The following is a 14,996-nucleotide window of genomic DNA, read 5'->3' on the forward strand; positions in this document are numbered from 1 at the left end:
TTAAGTCACAAACTAGGCCAGCCATGTCCAGACTTGGGATTAAACCGCAGCCTAAGGCATGGTCTGCTTTTTTTTTTTTTTTTTTTTTGGTTTTTCAAGACTGGAACTTTCTTTGTAGCCCAGGCTGGCCTCGAACTCAGAAATCTGCCTGCCTCTGCCTCCCAAGTGCTGGGATTAAAGGCGTGTGCCACCATGCCCGGCTATGGTCTGCTTTTTAAACACAGAGCTGCAAACATCATTACCTCTGACTGCATTGGGAGAGCCACACTTGCCCAGGGCAAGGTCATTCACCCTGGGATGGATGATGGCCTAGAGGGCCAGGGCCACCATGAGCTGTATTGCTTGGTTATAGAGCTAGGACTTAGGGGACGTTGGTGCTTAGGAAGTACACATTCTGTAAGGGAAAGGATGCAGTAGTCACGAGCAGGTAAACACAGCCTGGATCCCGGCTGGGCTATTCCCTCACTGTGAGGACAGGCTTTGTTGGACAGACCTCAGCATGTTGGCAAGAATCCTAGGGGAGGTGCCCTAACCACCCCCGCCCCAGCACAGCCTTCTGTGACTCCAGGCAAGGCTTACTGGAGAGGACAGAGCCAACAGCACTAGAGGCCCTGGGTGTGAATCCTGGCTCTGTATCTTGGGCAAGCATGTCTTTGCTTTCCTGACCCCAACTCTGCTCTGCTAATAAGCAGAGCTCTTCTCTCCCCACGGGTAGTCTTAAGATAGAGAAAGATACAGCCTCTTACACATATTAAGTCCAAATCAATGGGTGTCTTGTCAGCTGGTCACACCCTCAGCCAGGCTCGCAGTGGTCCAGAACTAGGGATGTGCTTTGTTCTTTGACCACTCTCTGCTCTTTGGCAAAGGAGCCCTTCCAAGAACTATGACTTCGGGGCTGAAGAGATGGCTCAGCGGTTAAGAGCACTGACTGCTCTTCCAGAGGTCCTGAGTTCAAATCCCAGCAACCACATGGTGGCTCACAACTATCTGTAATGGGATCTGACGCCTCTTCTGGTGTGTCTAGAAGACAGCTACAGTGTACCTATATAAATAAATAAATCTTTAAAACAAAACAAAGAAGTCTGACTTGAAGCTGAGCATCTCCAGTTCCCGAGCTCCTGTATCTCGGTGGGTGGTAGGCCAGGAGCACATGTGGGGAGGCTTCCTGGACCAGCACTAGAGCAGAGCTGCAGCCTTGGAGGATATCACTGCTTGACCACCCTCCACCTGTAATCTTTCCAGGTACTACCTCAAAGGGAACATTGAAGGCAGAGGAAGTGATGTGCTGAGTTTTGCTTGGTAACTCTTTGAAGGTGAGACAGGAGGGCCATCCATCCATCCATCCATCCATGAACCCACACACTTACTCACCCACCCACTCACTGTGCCCAGACTATGTCTCTACTGCTAAACAAGAGAGTTGTAGCCTCCACTATCAAGGTGCTTGCAGTTTGGCCAAGGGGAGAGAGATCTTACACAACCATTTATTCCATAAGTACTCATGGTAACAACTGGAAAGGTCTCTGTGGTGAAAACCCACAGTGTATAAGACCACAGTCTGTAAGACTATAGTGTATAGAACACACTATGTAAGACCACAGTAGCCAGGATCACAGCTTGTCTAGGGAGGCACAAATGGGGAAGCCTTTCTTAGGTGACATCTGAGCTCATTCATTCATCAATGAAGTAAGGCCCTTTCACCTACGGGTCACCTTAGCACTTGCAGGCCCAGCACACTGCAGCAGAGCAAGGTGGGGCTGTGAGCTCAGACAGCCAATGCTCTGTACCTTCAGCTGCTGTATGTGGCTGTCACTTCTAGTTCTAGGACAATGGTGTCTACCCCCTCCCAAGTGTTCCTCCTCCACCTTTGGGAAGATGTGGTGCAAGAATGGAAGAGACAGGCAGATTGAGGCCCGGAGGAGACTGCCAGGAGAACGAATTCCACCTCGCCATCATGTTCAGATGATCCCCGTCACAGGGAAGGAAATACAGATGGCTCCAAAGCACACGCGGAGCTGCCCAGCCACGCTCATAATTAGGGAGATGCAAATGAAAGCGGAGCTCGACAGCACTGTCACCTGTCAGTCTGGCAAAGCTGAGGGCTTCGGGAATGCTGCGTGCAAGGGAGGGTGGGGGCAAGCGGCTGGGGCACGCTTGGAATGGGGAACAGGCAGGTAGTCTCTCCAAAGAGGGCAATTTAGTAAGACCCGTCAAAAACGAGCGACCCCTCACCCAGGAATTCTACCAAGTAGGAATTCATGTGACCAAGAGCCCCACCACCAAGACAGAGCGTCTGCTGGGAACAGCTACCATGTGCTGAGCCCTGTCACAGGCTTCTGAGGATCTACCTAAGAGAACTCATTTAATCAACAACGTGGGTTCAGGCAGGCACGATCAATCTATTTCAGTCACCTTTGTGACAGCCATCTTCACAGTAATAAGAGATGGTAAGAGGCTGTGCCTCTCAGGACATAGCCATACAAATGGTGGTCTATCCACTGAATGTCAGGTCTGTGGCTGTAAGGCAGACTGAGTTGTGATCTCTGAGCGCCAGCCACAGGTTACAATGGTGCTGAGCAGCATGTAGCTCGGGGAGATTATGCTGCAAGTTCAGGTTGCTTTAAAAGACGTTTATGGGTGTATATGTTTGTATATGTGTACACAGACACACGTGCACACTAAACACGTGAACATGATATGTTTGACGTGATTTTGAATTCTATAAAATGTCTTTGGCAAGAGATAAAGGAAGCTGGTAACTGTGTTGTTTCTGTGGTTGGTACAGGACAGAGACCTGGTGACAAGGGCAAGCAGCCTGTCACTAGCCTTTGCATGCAAGTATGTATGTATACATGTATGTATCATATATGTATATATGTATCTATCATATATGCATGTATGTATCATGTATGTACGTACATATGTATATATGTACATATGTATGTATGTATGTATTACGCAGATGTATTAGAGACCTGGTGACAAGGATGAGTAGCCTGTCTCTAGCCTTTGTACGCAAGTAAGTATGTATACATGTATCATGTATGCATATATGTATCATGTATGTATGTACATATGTATTATTTTATGTGTGTGCATAGACCATGGTGCACATGTGGAGGTTGGAGGAGAATGTATGAGAGATAGTTCTCTCCTTCTACCACATGGTTCTAGGGCCATTGGGCTACACAGCCAACACCCTCAACCACACAGGCACCTTGCTGCCTCACTAGCTCCAGTCCTTGCATATCTTGCAAACAATCTTTTTCTTAAAAAAATCCAGAATATTTTCTTCTGGAATCAGTTCAGAGTTATGGGAAAGCTCAGTGATGGAAACATGGCCCTCACCCAGCCTCAGTTTCCCCTCCAAGTACTGCATGCCTGAGAAGAACATTTGCCAAAGTCAAGAGAACCAGGTTGACATGTTACTATGGATGGACTCTAGACTTGATTTAAATTTCATCAAACAGCACTTTTATCTTCCTCCCCGTTCTGGGATCCAAACCCAGTTGCACATTCTAGCTAGCTGTCAGGTCTCCCTTCCGAATTTTGACTCAGGCACACAACCTGTCATTCTGTTTGCCTGTTTGGACAGGGCTGGCCATGGAGCCCAGGCTGGCCATGGAGCCCGGGCTGGCCATGGAGCCCAGGCTGGCCTTGAACTTGTGGAGGGAGATCCTTCTGTCTGCCTCTCAAGTGCTGGGATTCAAGATGTACACCACCACAGCTGGCCTCACTGTCCATTTAAAAGCAGATGACAATAAGAGGGTGGGGCTGCAGCTGAGTTAGTAGCTTGTCTGCTCAGCACACTTGAGGCCCTGGCCACAGCACCTGCAATCCCAGCACTCGAGAGGCAGAGGAGGCAGAGGAGGCAGAGGAGGCAGAGGAGGCAGAGGAGGCAGAGGAGGCAGAGGAGGCAGAGGAGGCAGAGGAGGCAGAGGAGGCNAGGCAGAGGCAGAGGCAGAGGCAGAGGCAGAGGCAGAGGCAGAGGCAGAGGCAGAGGCAGAGGCAGAAGGATCAGGCTCAGCCATTCTCAGCCACATAGTGAGTTTGAGACTGTCTGGGGCTACATAAGAGACCCAGTCTCAAAAAAAAAAAAAAAAAAGACAGAAAGAGCATTAAAAATTCAATTAAAACCAAACTTCTTCAAAAACTCTTTCTAAAACAGCAATAACAAATTTTTCTTGCTAATGCTAAAAGAGGACCCCACCTCCTATCCCATCTTCCGAGGGTGTTAGGGAGGCCATCTGCCTTTCTTTCTCATTCCTTCTGGAACCCAGGCTTATGCAAAAAGCTTCCCCATGTTGGAGCACTTCCCTCTCTGCCCCGGTCCCTGGGGACGTTACATGAATCTCTCTTCCACAGCTCTTATCACTGCCTGCCTTGTTTCATAGTTATTTATGAATATGTCTCTGAGTCCCTAAGGAGACCACAAGCTTCCCAAGGAGGGGACAGGCTCTGTGTGCCCTCCGCCTCTCCCCTGAACTCTGCCTGCCCCTACCTGCCCCCCTCACATCTACTTAATTGACACATGGCCCCTGGAGTCAGGAAGAGGGGAAGGGGCACATTAGAGAGTCAAAGCACTTACCACTGTGGCTTGGGGACGCCCCCCCTCCATAATGATGAAAACAAAGGGTAATGATAACTTTACTGAGAATAATAAAGACAGCGCTGGCAACAGCTGTGTTGAGCCACGCAGGGTCAGCTCTACATGGCAGGTGGTACAGGCAGTACTATATGCCTGTAACTGGAGTCGGTCAGACACATACGCAGTACACAACGGCATCATGATCATTTGGTGGGAGATGGAGTGGCACCCCCACATTGCCCAGGGATCAGGAACACTTCGAGAAGCTGGGTGTGGTGGCGCACACCTGTGATCTCAGGGCTGGGAGGCAGAGGCTGAAGGATCCTGAGTTCCAGGATTCCTGGGCTACAGAGTGAGACCCTGTCTCAAATACCAGCAAAACCGCCAGCTGTTGCTAGGAGGAGAGGGAGCGGTGTTCGGTGGTACAATGCACAGTAAGCATGAGCAGGCTGAGCTACGTCTACCGTGGACATTTTTACAGAATGGGTTTCAGACCCTGGACCAGAGGTGGAGGTGCATCTTTTACATCCCAAAGTAGACCTAGTCTCTAGGTTCTCCCAGTGTACCCCACCCTCTATGCTCAAGTTCCTCAGTGCATAATTCAGACATTTTGATCACTGCCCCCCATATCTGACTGTTTCTCTTTTCCCCTTTCCCTCTGTTTCCCTTTCCCTGGCGACCTCACTGTCCAACTCCTGGGTGGTCGGTGAATTCACTAAGAGGTGCCCCCAATAAACCTGCCAGTATACTTTCATTTGGCTTGAATTGGCTCATTTCACCAGCCGGGAATAACCGCCAGAATGGATGTGGCTGGGGTCCGCACTCAGAACAGTCTGATATTACACCACACCAAGATGCACAAGTTCCTTATTTACCAACAACACTGAGCCTCGGGGAGGAAAAGCAGCTTGCCCCTGGCTACTCAGCCAGAAAAAAAAAGCAGGACAGAGATTTGAACCTCGGTCTAGCTGCTTCTGGTCTTGACCAGGTCGCCCTTAAAGATGTGCTCACAGATCAGTTCTTTTCTGGAGTGGGGTCCCATGGGGGGCACTGCTTTCTCACCTGGCACAGGAGAATCATGGGATCTCGGAACTCAGCTTGGCAGATGGCGCAGACGGCGCCAGCCTCCGTGCACTGTTGCCCTGTGGCTCGGACCCCGTAATTCTGTTTGAGGAAGAGGGGGAGACAAACATAGCCGTGAGCCCTTCCGTGAGGCGGTGACTGCGAGATGAGGAAGGGCTGCCGTGGGCTGCACCATCTGGTTCCCTGGGCCTGGGACTCACTCACCTGTGAGGTGCAAAGGAGCTTCAATGCTTTCCTGAGTCCGCCCACGCGACCGCAGATGTCGAACGACTGAAAGGAGAGAAGAGCAAAGGCTGAGAACAGTCTCCTGGCAGTCCTCACCTTCAGCTTTGACTGACCATTTCAGGAAAACATCTTCCCATTTGCCCGACTTCTGTCCTGACAGACTTCTGTCCTGACAGCCGGTATCAACAGTCTCCTCCGTTACTCTGACCAAACAGCGAAAGTACTCTTTCCCCTTGCCAAGCCCAGGGCAGGCATTACTATCAACCGCATCACTTTCCCCGCACTATAGCCAGCTACTGCTAGCTGATCACAGTGAGCAAGATAAGGCCCCAAGGCTGGTTCTACACGGATTGCTTGGCTGGTCCTGTTGGAAGGACACATTCATTGTCCCTAGGCCCTTTAAAGCCAGAAACAAAGAAGGAAGTGAGGAGAGAGGCAAGCGAGAGAATGGGAGTTTACATTTTAGGGCCAGTAAGATGCTTCAATAAGGTACTTACCATCAAGCCTGACTTCCTGAGTTCAATCCCTAGAACCCAGAGGGGTTAGTAAGGAGAGACCTGACTCCCACAAGTTGTCCTCTGACCTCTACATGCACAACGGCATGCATGTCCCACCGTTAACACTAAAGGCATTTTTGGAAGTATCAGTATATGTTATGATGCTATGATGTGGGTGAATCTCAAAAAATGTCAATAAATCTCAATAAATCTCAATAAATCAAATGAGCCACAATCAAAAGGTCATTGTACATCCGAGAGCAAACACCCAGCATCAGTGCATCTATAGAGACAGAATTGGTGTCGGTCGGCTGGAGGCTGGGGAGCAGGAGGGATGGAGAATGGCCGCTGTCCCGAAGAGAAGATCTGGGTACTGGGTTTGTTTATGAAATCAGGGCATGCTTGGGAACCATATAGGGGAGGTGGCTGTAACACACTGTGACAGCAAGTGCCATCAACTGTACACGGCCTAAGGTTAGCCAGCCCTGATCATGAAGACCTGCAATCCTTCCCAGCTTCTCTGGGGGCTGAGGCAGGAGGATTGGGAGTTCAAGGATTGCTTGGGAATGTAGCGAGACCCTGTAACAGAGTTTTAGAGAGGGAGACAGTGTAACAGCAGAGTGCCTGCCTGCTATGAGCGAAGCCCTGGGTTTAGTTCCCAGCACCAGAGAAAGAAGGGAGAAAAGGATAGACTGATGGATGGTTAGTTCTATGTTATATGAAATAACGTTTTGATTTAAAACAGGCAGACTTTAGTGGCTGGTCCTATCTGCTCGGCAGCCCCCCAAGCCTGGCCCAGCAAGCAGCTCACCTTGCAGAGACCGTAGAGGACGATCAGGACTCCTCCCAGGAAGTAGCTGTTGGAGGAGTCGTCCCCCATGATGTACTTGTACCACAGCTGGATGGGGACAAGCGACCTGAACAGCTGGCTCAGCTCCTCGATGACCAGATAAAACTTTCCCTGCAGCCACACAAAAAGCATCAATTAGTGTTAGCAGCAAAGACCCAGAGGACAGAGCTGGGGCCCAGGCAGGGCCGTAATGACAGTCCAGGTCACAGGCAGGCCATTAATCAGCTTCGGAAAGCACTCAAGCTGGCTCTAATGGGGACCAATGGATGTGGCCAGGGAGACGTGGCTCCTGCCTGAAGTCCTTGCCCACCACCCACTGCCCACTGTCCCCAGGATGGAAGTGTCAGGATCAGGTATCAGGAATGGGGTGTGGGTGTGGTCAACTGTCTGCCTCAGTGCAGTATGGAGGGAACAGGGTAGCTCACTGCCTCCCCACACTACCCAGGATAGAAGCAAGGAAGGCCAGGCTGGGAGCCAAAGCAGGCACCTACTTCTGCAGTTCTGACTTGGGAAATATCTCAGCATGGTTGATTCTCAGAATAAGTTTCTGGTCTCTCACCCCAGGGGTTGCTCTGAGATGTACAGTAAAGATACTGAGCAGGAAGAGGACCTTCTTCTGTGCTCCGGGGATGCTACAGGTACAGGTTCCTGCTATCCTTTGACCTTGAACAAGCCTCCGGAGGCAGGGCCTTTTCTGGGGGGGGGGTAAGCTCCTCCTTTATGTAAATGCTACCTTGATGGGGAGGGCCTTTGACACCCCTCCAAGGACGTTCCCTGATAGAAATGGAAATAGGTCCCACTTGTAGAAAATATTCTAGATACCTGTAATCACAAGAGCCACTGACTGGAAACTGCCCAAATGCACTGCCCATAGCTGAACACCTAACACCAATTCAGGCAATATTTATGAAATCGGAGACTGCTCCGAGAGTGTAGCTAACAGAGAACTGATACTCCTATCAACTTGTATGGATTTCGCAGGGATTATGTTGCTTTGAAGACGGTCTCAAAAGCCTTCATACTGGGCTAGGGAAATGGTTTAGTGGATAAAGGGTTTGCCTAACAAACGTAAAGACCAGAGTTCAGATTCTTCCCACCCATAAAAAACCAGGCAGGCGCAGTACAATCCCAGTGTTTGGGAAGCAGGGACAGGGGTCCCAGGCGAAGCTGGAGCTGGATCAGTGAGCTCCTGGTTCAGTGAGAAATCCTGCCTCAGGGGATAAAGTCGAGTTATTGAGGAAGACACTCAGCATCAATTTGGGGAGTCTGCATGCACACAAACACACATGACTTGTATATACACATGCCTCTCTCTCTCTCTCTCTCTCTCTCTCTCTCTCTCTCTCTGACAACCCTTGTTTATACACAGTCCTAGAGCAGGTAACATTAAGCCAGAGTGAGATGAAAGAAGAACTGTGGCTGTCCAAGGTAAGGGTGAGACTCTAAGGAACACTAGGGGATTATGGGAAATGGCTTCTTCGATGATTGTAATGGTGCTTATGTGGGTGTGGTCACATGTCTCAGCTCACAGAAATTATGCTGCAAAGCTGTGTACTTTATTATATGTACATCACACTCGGATAAGACAGGGTGTCTCACACACACACACACACACACACACACAGACACACACACACACAAGCCAACAGCCCTTCCTTGGGTGTCCAGAGCCTTAAAAATGTCAGTGAGCTCTGTGCCTGTAACTCCTCTAACAAAGTAACCAAGGCTTCCCACAGAATGTGCCAAGAAAGACTGTCACCAGGACGATCTTTGTAACAGCAAAGAGGTTACAAAGGAAACACACAAGAGGCGGGGCTTGACTGTCGGAGATGTATGATGGAGCGCCACACAGCCATGAAAGATTACCCTGTGAAACACCAACTCTGTGGTTAACCGCACTCCATATTACCCCAGCAACCAGGGTCAGCACCCTCCACATAAGTCACCCTAACGCCATAAATCTTGGACTATGACACACTGGGAAGGACAGTGTCACGTCTGTTGTCCTCAGTGGAACCACGAGGAAAAGAGAGACAAATTCAAATAATGGAGCCTGCAGAATAACCACCCAGGACTCTTCAAGACAAAGAAGGACTCGGAGATGGGAGACGGCCGAGACGGCCCAGGAAAAGGATGATGGGAGACGGCCCAGGAAAAGGAATAAGCCTGTGCAGGACATGAGCGCAAGTTCTTTACAGAAACTACTGCCTGTTGTTTCTCTAGTGCAGGGTGCTTGTGTGAGCCACAGCTTGTGCGGGGAGGTCAGAGGACAACTTGGAGGAAATCTGTTCTCTCCTTCCACCACGCAGGCTCCAGGGTCAGACTCAGATCATCAGTCTTAGCAGTGAGCATCTTTATGAGCCAAGCCATTTCACCAGCCAAAGGCCCAAAGGGAGGCTTTATACGCTCTCCATTGGCCATGACGGCTAGGCGCTCAGCATCCAAAGGCGACTCCTTGAAGCAGATACGTGTAAGGACCAAGACTGGTCATCTAGCCATCTGCTCCCATTGTGACTGTTTGGCTGAGTCCCTCTGTGTGTGTGTGTGTATGTGTGTGTGTGTGTGTGTGGTCCCCTGTATGTGTGTATGTGTGTGTGTGTGTGGGGGGGGGCTGGGTCCCCTGGATGTGTGTGTATCCGTGTATGTGGGTCCCAAGTATGTGTGTGGGTCCTCTATATGTGCGTGTGTGGGTCTTCTTTATGTATGTGTGTGTCCCCTTTATGTGTGTGTATGTGGGGTCCCCTGAGTGTGTGTGTGTGTATGTGTGTGTGTGGGGTCCCCTGTTTTCTGAAGGGCCTTCCTTTCCCTCTGATGCTCCATTCATATGGTCTCTCACCCCAGAAGTATCACCTGGAGGCAATTCTAGTTCCTTTGGGAACTTGTGGAAGTCAGGGATGGCTGTCATGTGTTGATGGTACCTACCCCTGGATGGCGAGCAGGCCCTGCCCTCTCTCCACCTGGCCCTGCCCTCACAGCAGGTCCCAAGCTCTGCAGAACCCACTGCTTTCCTGGTTATCCAAGCTTAGTTGTTCCATGCTTCCCTCGCGTCTGACTGCAGGATTTATGATAAGCGACCCCTAAGGGCTTGCGACCCTCAGGTTGAGAACTGCTGGCCTTACACAAAAACCCTGACAAAAATGACTGGAGGCGAGGACTATTTAGCCAGCAGAGGTCTCCATGAGGGGACAATGGCTTTGTGTTTCTAGGTCTACTGTGAGGAAGGGTACCATGGCAACTGGAGTGTGAAGTCAAGCAGCTTCTTCAGGATGGACGGGAAACAGAAAAAAAAAAAAGGGAACAGAGTAAGATGCATCCTCCAGGGACAGGGCCCAGTGACACTTCTCCCAGCGAGGCCGCACCTCTATCGTTCATCACCTTCCAATAAAGGAACCCAATTACGCACCCATGAAGAAACCCATCCATTCATCCATCATGTAGGAACCATTCCTGGGGACAACATTCTCACAGACAAACCTGGAGGTGGGCCTCAGTCTGCATCACATTGTATGTATGCATGTGCAGTGTGTGTATATGTGTGTGTCGGTGGGTACATATGCAAGTATGTATGCATGTAGGTGCAGACGTGTGTATTCATGCATGTGTGGAGGCCAGAGGCATGTTGGTTGAGTGTCTTCCTTAATCAGTCTCTACCTTGTTTTCTGAGATGGGGTCTCTCACTGAATCTGGGGTTCCCCTGCTATGCTGGCTCACCATCATCTTGTCTCCATCATGATGGAATTATGGGTGCACTGACTGCCCTGACCTATTTATTTATTTGAATGTGAATGCTTGAGACTGAATGCATCCATCCATCCATCCATCATACATCCATCCATTCATGCATATTTCTTTTCTTTATATCCATCTTCCCTCCTCTCTCTCATTTTTCCCAGCCTTAGTCCCTATCTTTCCCACTGGACTCCAAGGCTATCAGAGATCTTTGAGTTCAGGTCATCCACCCTGCATCTCTGACTCAGGGCATATCCTTGCACACAGTAGGGCAGAAGGCTCCACCCTCATTACTCCTGGCTCTTTCTTACACTTTGCTGACAGATAGTCGGAGCTGGAATGTGGGAAAGAACACTTTCATCAGCAAGCCCTTGTGTCAGGGAGAATAAAATCAAGGGAGTGAGAGCCTAGCGGAACCATTTTAAAAGTAGCAATTAGCTGTGGGGTGGGGTGGCCACTGGGAACTGTGCATATCCAGGGAGGGAGAACATACATCCTCCCTAATTAAGCAGTTTCCTAATTCCAGGTTTCTTGCATGTTACTTCTGACGACCACCAAACAGAAGGCGGAGTTTCTATGGCATGTCCAACAGTGGGAGGGCGACGGATTGCGGGCGCCTCTCCTCCCTGTCACCAGGAGAGACACATGGAGACTGTTATAAGGCTTGTGGGGTGAGGGGTGGGGAAGTGATGGGAGGGCTCTAGGCTTGGGGTTGTGATGGGGGAAGGGGGTGCAGGCAGGGGCGGTCCCAGACGAGCTGCAGTCTCCCTTCCTCACTGTCAGGATGGGTTGGGACACAGAAAAGAAGGCAAACATGGAAAGAACAAAAGCTTGAAGAACCTGGGGCTGAGGAGAGGGCAGGGTACGAGATGCTGGTCTAAAGAGTGAGGAGGACAGAGGGGAGGGACCATTTTGAGACATCAATGTGGACATAGAGGGGAAGGGTTGGTTGTCCATGTGTCCTGAGACTAACAAATATTCACACTGAGCATTCTCTGATGAGGCAGGACAGCTCAGAGCTCATGGTAGGAGACTTGACACACTCTGGTCTGCCACTCACTAAATGGGTTGACTTTGGACAGTAATATCACTTCCCTAAGCCTTGCTTCATCTACATACAAAGACAAACATATGTACATGTGTACACACAGTCCACACCCACCTACCGCACTCACACACATTCACTATCATCACCTACACCCCCACACTCCCACAGATGCTTACAACACACACACATGCACATACATATTCATATGCTGATACACACACTCATACATTCACACACACACATCCACATAAACTCACACTTGCACAACTTCATGCAGTGGCATTCTGGTAAACCAGGCCCCTGGGGGTAAACAGTCCCTGATTTGTGTGTTTGCCAATATCCGTAGTGTAAATATTCCCATAAGGTCCATTGCAAACTTCCTGAAAGTTCAACTTTCCACTCTCAGGAACCCAGGTGGCCTGGATCTGCCAGGTGACCATGGTATCACAGATACCGTGAAGATCCGCGGGACTAAGGGGGTCTATAATACAGGTTCCCAGTGAGAGTGCAGGATATGGCTACAGCCAATGCTTGGCCTCAGGCTGACCCTGGCCTGGGAGTGTTACACGCTAGTGCTACACTGGAAAGAGACATGGAAGAGTTCAGGTTCAGAGAAATAATGAGTGGGGATGCAGTGGGGCAGGGTGGCTTCGTATATGAAACTCTGAGTTCCAACCCCAACATCAGAGTGGGAGGAGACCCAGAAAGGAAGGAAGGTAAGCAGGTTAGAAGTGAGGCAGACATGTGTAGACTGTCCAGACCTGAGGAGATGGGGCAGTTTTCCCTTCTCTGCTTTTGCTGTCTGTGAGGCCAGCTGGGGGCAGGGTGGGGCAGGGGGAGCAAGAGAAGAGTCTGGGATCCTGAGCCAGCCACCTCTGCTTCTTCAGCTGAGGGAGCAGAATGAAGAGACCAGGCCTGGATGGGCTGTCCTGGCCAGGAGGATATCACATGGCAGAGAGATGAGCTGTCCCCAGCATACCCCAAATAAACTTGGGAATCACAAAACAGAGAGAATTAATGACTTTGGTTTCAAGCCAAGAACAAAAAGAAGAGGAGAAGGGGCAAGAGAAGGGGCAGGGGGAAGATGGGAGAAGTAGGAGGAGAAGAGGAGGATGAGAGGGAAGAGGAGGGGGAAAAGGAGGATGAGAGGGAGGAGGATGAGAGGAGAAAGGAGGGGGAAGAGGAGGATAAGGGGAGGAGGATGAGGAGAGGGAGGAGGGTGAGAGGAGGAGGAGGAGGAGAGAGTAGCAGCATTTCGGCAAGGGTACTCTGCAGTCTCTGGACCACACTACATCTCCTCAAACTCACGCACCAAAGCCCTAATCCCCATCCCTCAGTGTCCACCGGGGAGGGTTCTAGAATCCTCCAAACAAAACATGGTCAAATCTGTGATGCTCAAGTCTCTCATACAAGACAGTAGAATGTCTGCATAGAAGCCACACCCTGTAGGCTGCAGTGGCTTCTGATGTGGATACAATGTAAACACCATGTAAATAGACTCTGTTGCTTAGGAAACAATGACAAACGGTCTGCCCACTCCAGGATAGCCACAAGCCCCCTGAGTAATGCCGAGCCATAGTAGGCTTAAATGCTTGGTGTGGAACCTGGAGACACAGCCAGCTGTACTGGGACACAAGACCCATGGGAAGTGATATGGACATGAGGTGGCACCTTGTGACAGGATTGGTGCCATTATAAGAGACACCATGGCCAGGCAGTGGTGGTGCACAGCTTTGATCTCAGCACTTGGGAGGCAGAGGCAGGAAGATTTCTATGAGTTAGAAGCCAGCCGGGTCTACAGAGTGAGTTCCAGGACCACCAGGGCTACACAGAGGAACTCTGTTTCAACCCAACCAACCAACCAAGCAACCAAGCAACCAACCAAACAAACAAAAAAAGAGATACCACAGGCTGGAAAGGCGGCTGGCTCAGCAGTTAAGAGCCCTTGTTGCTCTTGTAGAGGAGACTTGGGTTTGGTTCCCAGCACCCATATTAGGGGGCTTACAATGTCTTAGAGACCTTACATAGTTTTCTGGGTACACACACCCACTCACACAGACACACCTGTAAAACTAATAGGTTCATCCCTATAATTTCAGCCTCATCCTCATGGAGTCTTGGAGGCTGAGAAAGGAAGTAGCTGTGAGTTTGAGGCCATCCTGTCCTACACAGAGAGAACACAGGATAAGGGGTCTCACCGGAACTAAATCATATGAGGGTTTGATCTTGGATTCTACAGCCTTCCCTACTGTGAGAAGCCTTCTGGTATCAGGTTGGTTGTCATAGCAACCTGAACAGAGGGGTAGGGCCGGCCAGTAGTGGACCTGTGATTAAAGCTTAGGTCTTTGTATGTTCCTATCGGCCAGATTCAAATCCTAGCCCTGCCCTTTCCCAGCTGGGCACCTTTAGTGAAGTATGTCTCCTCTCTGTGACCAAACCCCTTCCACGCCCTTGATGTCTCTGGCTGTCATGACCAATGTTCAACTCACTTAGAGATCCTAATACAAACAGCTCTTTGTAGTAAATCCCTCGCATGGTGGCTAGTCCAAGCTTTCAGAATACAAGGCCCATCTTGGACTCCCAAACTGTGTCAGACTCGCTCTGACCAGTGTCTTCTGGCACACTCAGAGAGGTGTCTAAAGCACCATGTCTTCCATTGTCTGCACAATGTACCATCAGCCAGCATCCCTGTGAGCCAGGCACAGTCAAACCCCAGGGCCTTTGCACTGGCTCCTCCCACCCCCACCCCCCCACCTCCTGGAGCACCTGCTCCCTACTGGGCTGGCCTTTTCACTTGAGTCTTGGTGGACAGCTTGGGTGGAGCTATGGTTCAAACAGCTAGGTGGATTCCTATGGCCATCATTTCACAGGACTCTAATGCCAAAGATGCTACCGTCAGGGACTCTCTGAACATAAGGAACTTTAAAGAAAAAAATGACTCGAGCCAGGTGACACACACCTTTAATCCCAGCACTC

The 14,996-nt window shown here is 50.2% G+C and overlaps 1 protein-coding gene across 4 annotated transcripts in view; it reads right to left on the minus strand.

Annotated features, from left to right (window-relative positions):
* The window catches only part of Rnft2 (ring finger protein, transmembrane 2), a 54,168-nt gene that overhangs the window by 4,757 nt on the left and 34,415 nt on the right, over positions 1-14,996 (minus strand). For all 4 annotated transcript variants that reach the window (XM_021163275.1, XM_029476895.1, XM_029476896.1 and 1 more), the window contains exons 8-10: positions 7,205-7,354; positions 5,876-5,941; positions 5,651-5,752 (exon numbers count right to left, since the gene is read on the minus strand). In XM_021163275.1, the coding sequence (XP_021018934.1) occupies positions 5,651-5,752; positions 5,876-5,941; positions 7,205-7,354 (318 nt within the window). The remainder of the gene's footprint in view (positions 1-5,650; positions 5,753-5,875; positions 5,942-7,204; positions 7,355-14,996) is intronic.

The sequence above is a fragment of the Mus caroli genome, chromosome 5 (assembly GCF_900094665.2).
Source record: "Mus caroli chromosome 5, CAROLI_EIJ_v1.1, whole genome shotgun sequence".
NCBI classification, from domain to species: domain Eukaryota; kingdom Metazoa; phylum Chordata; class Mammalia; order Rodentia; family Muridae; genus Mus; species Mus caroli.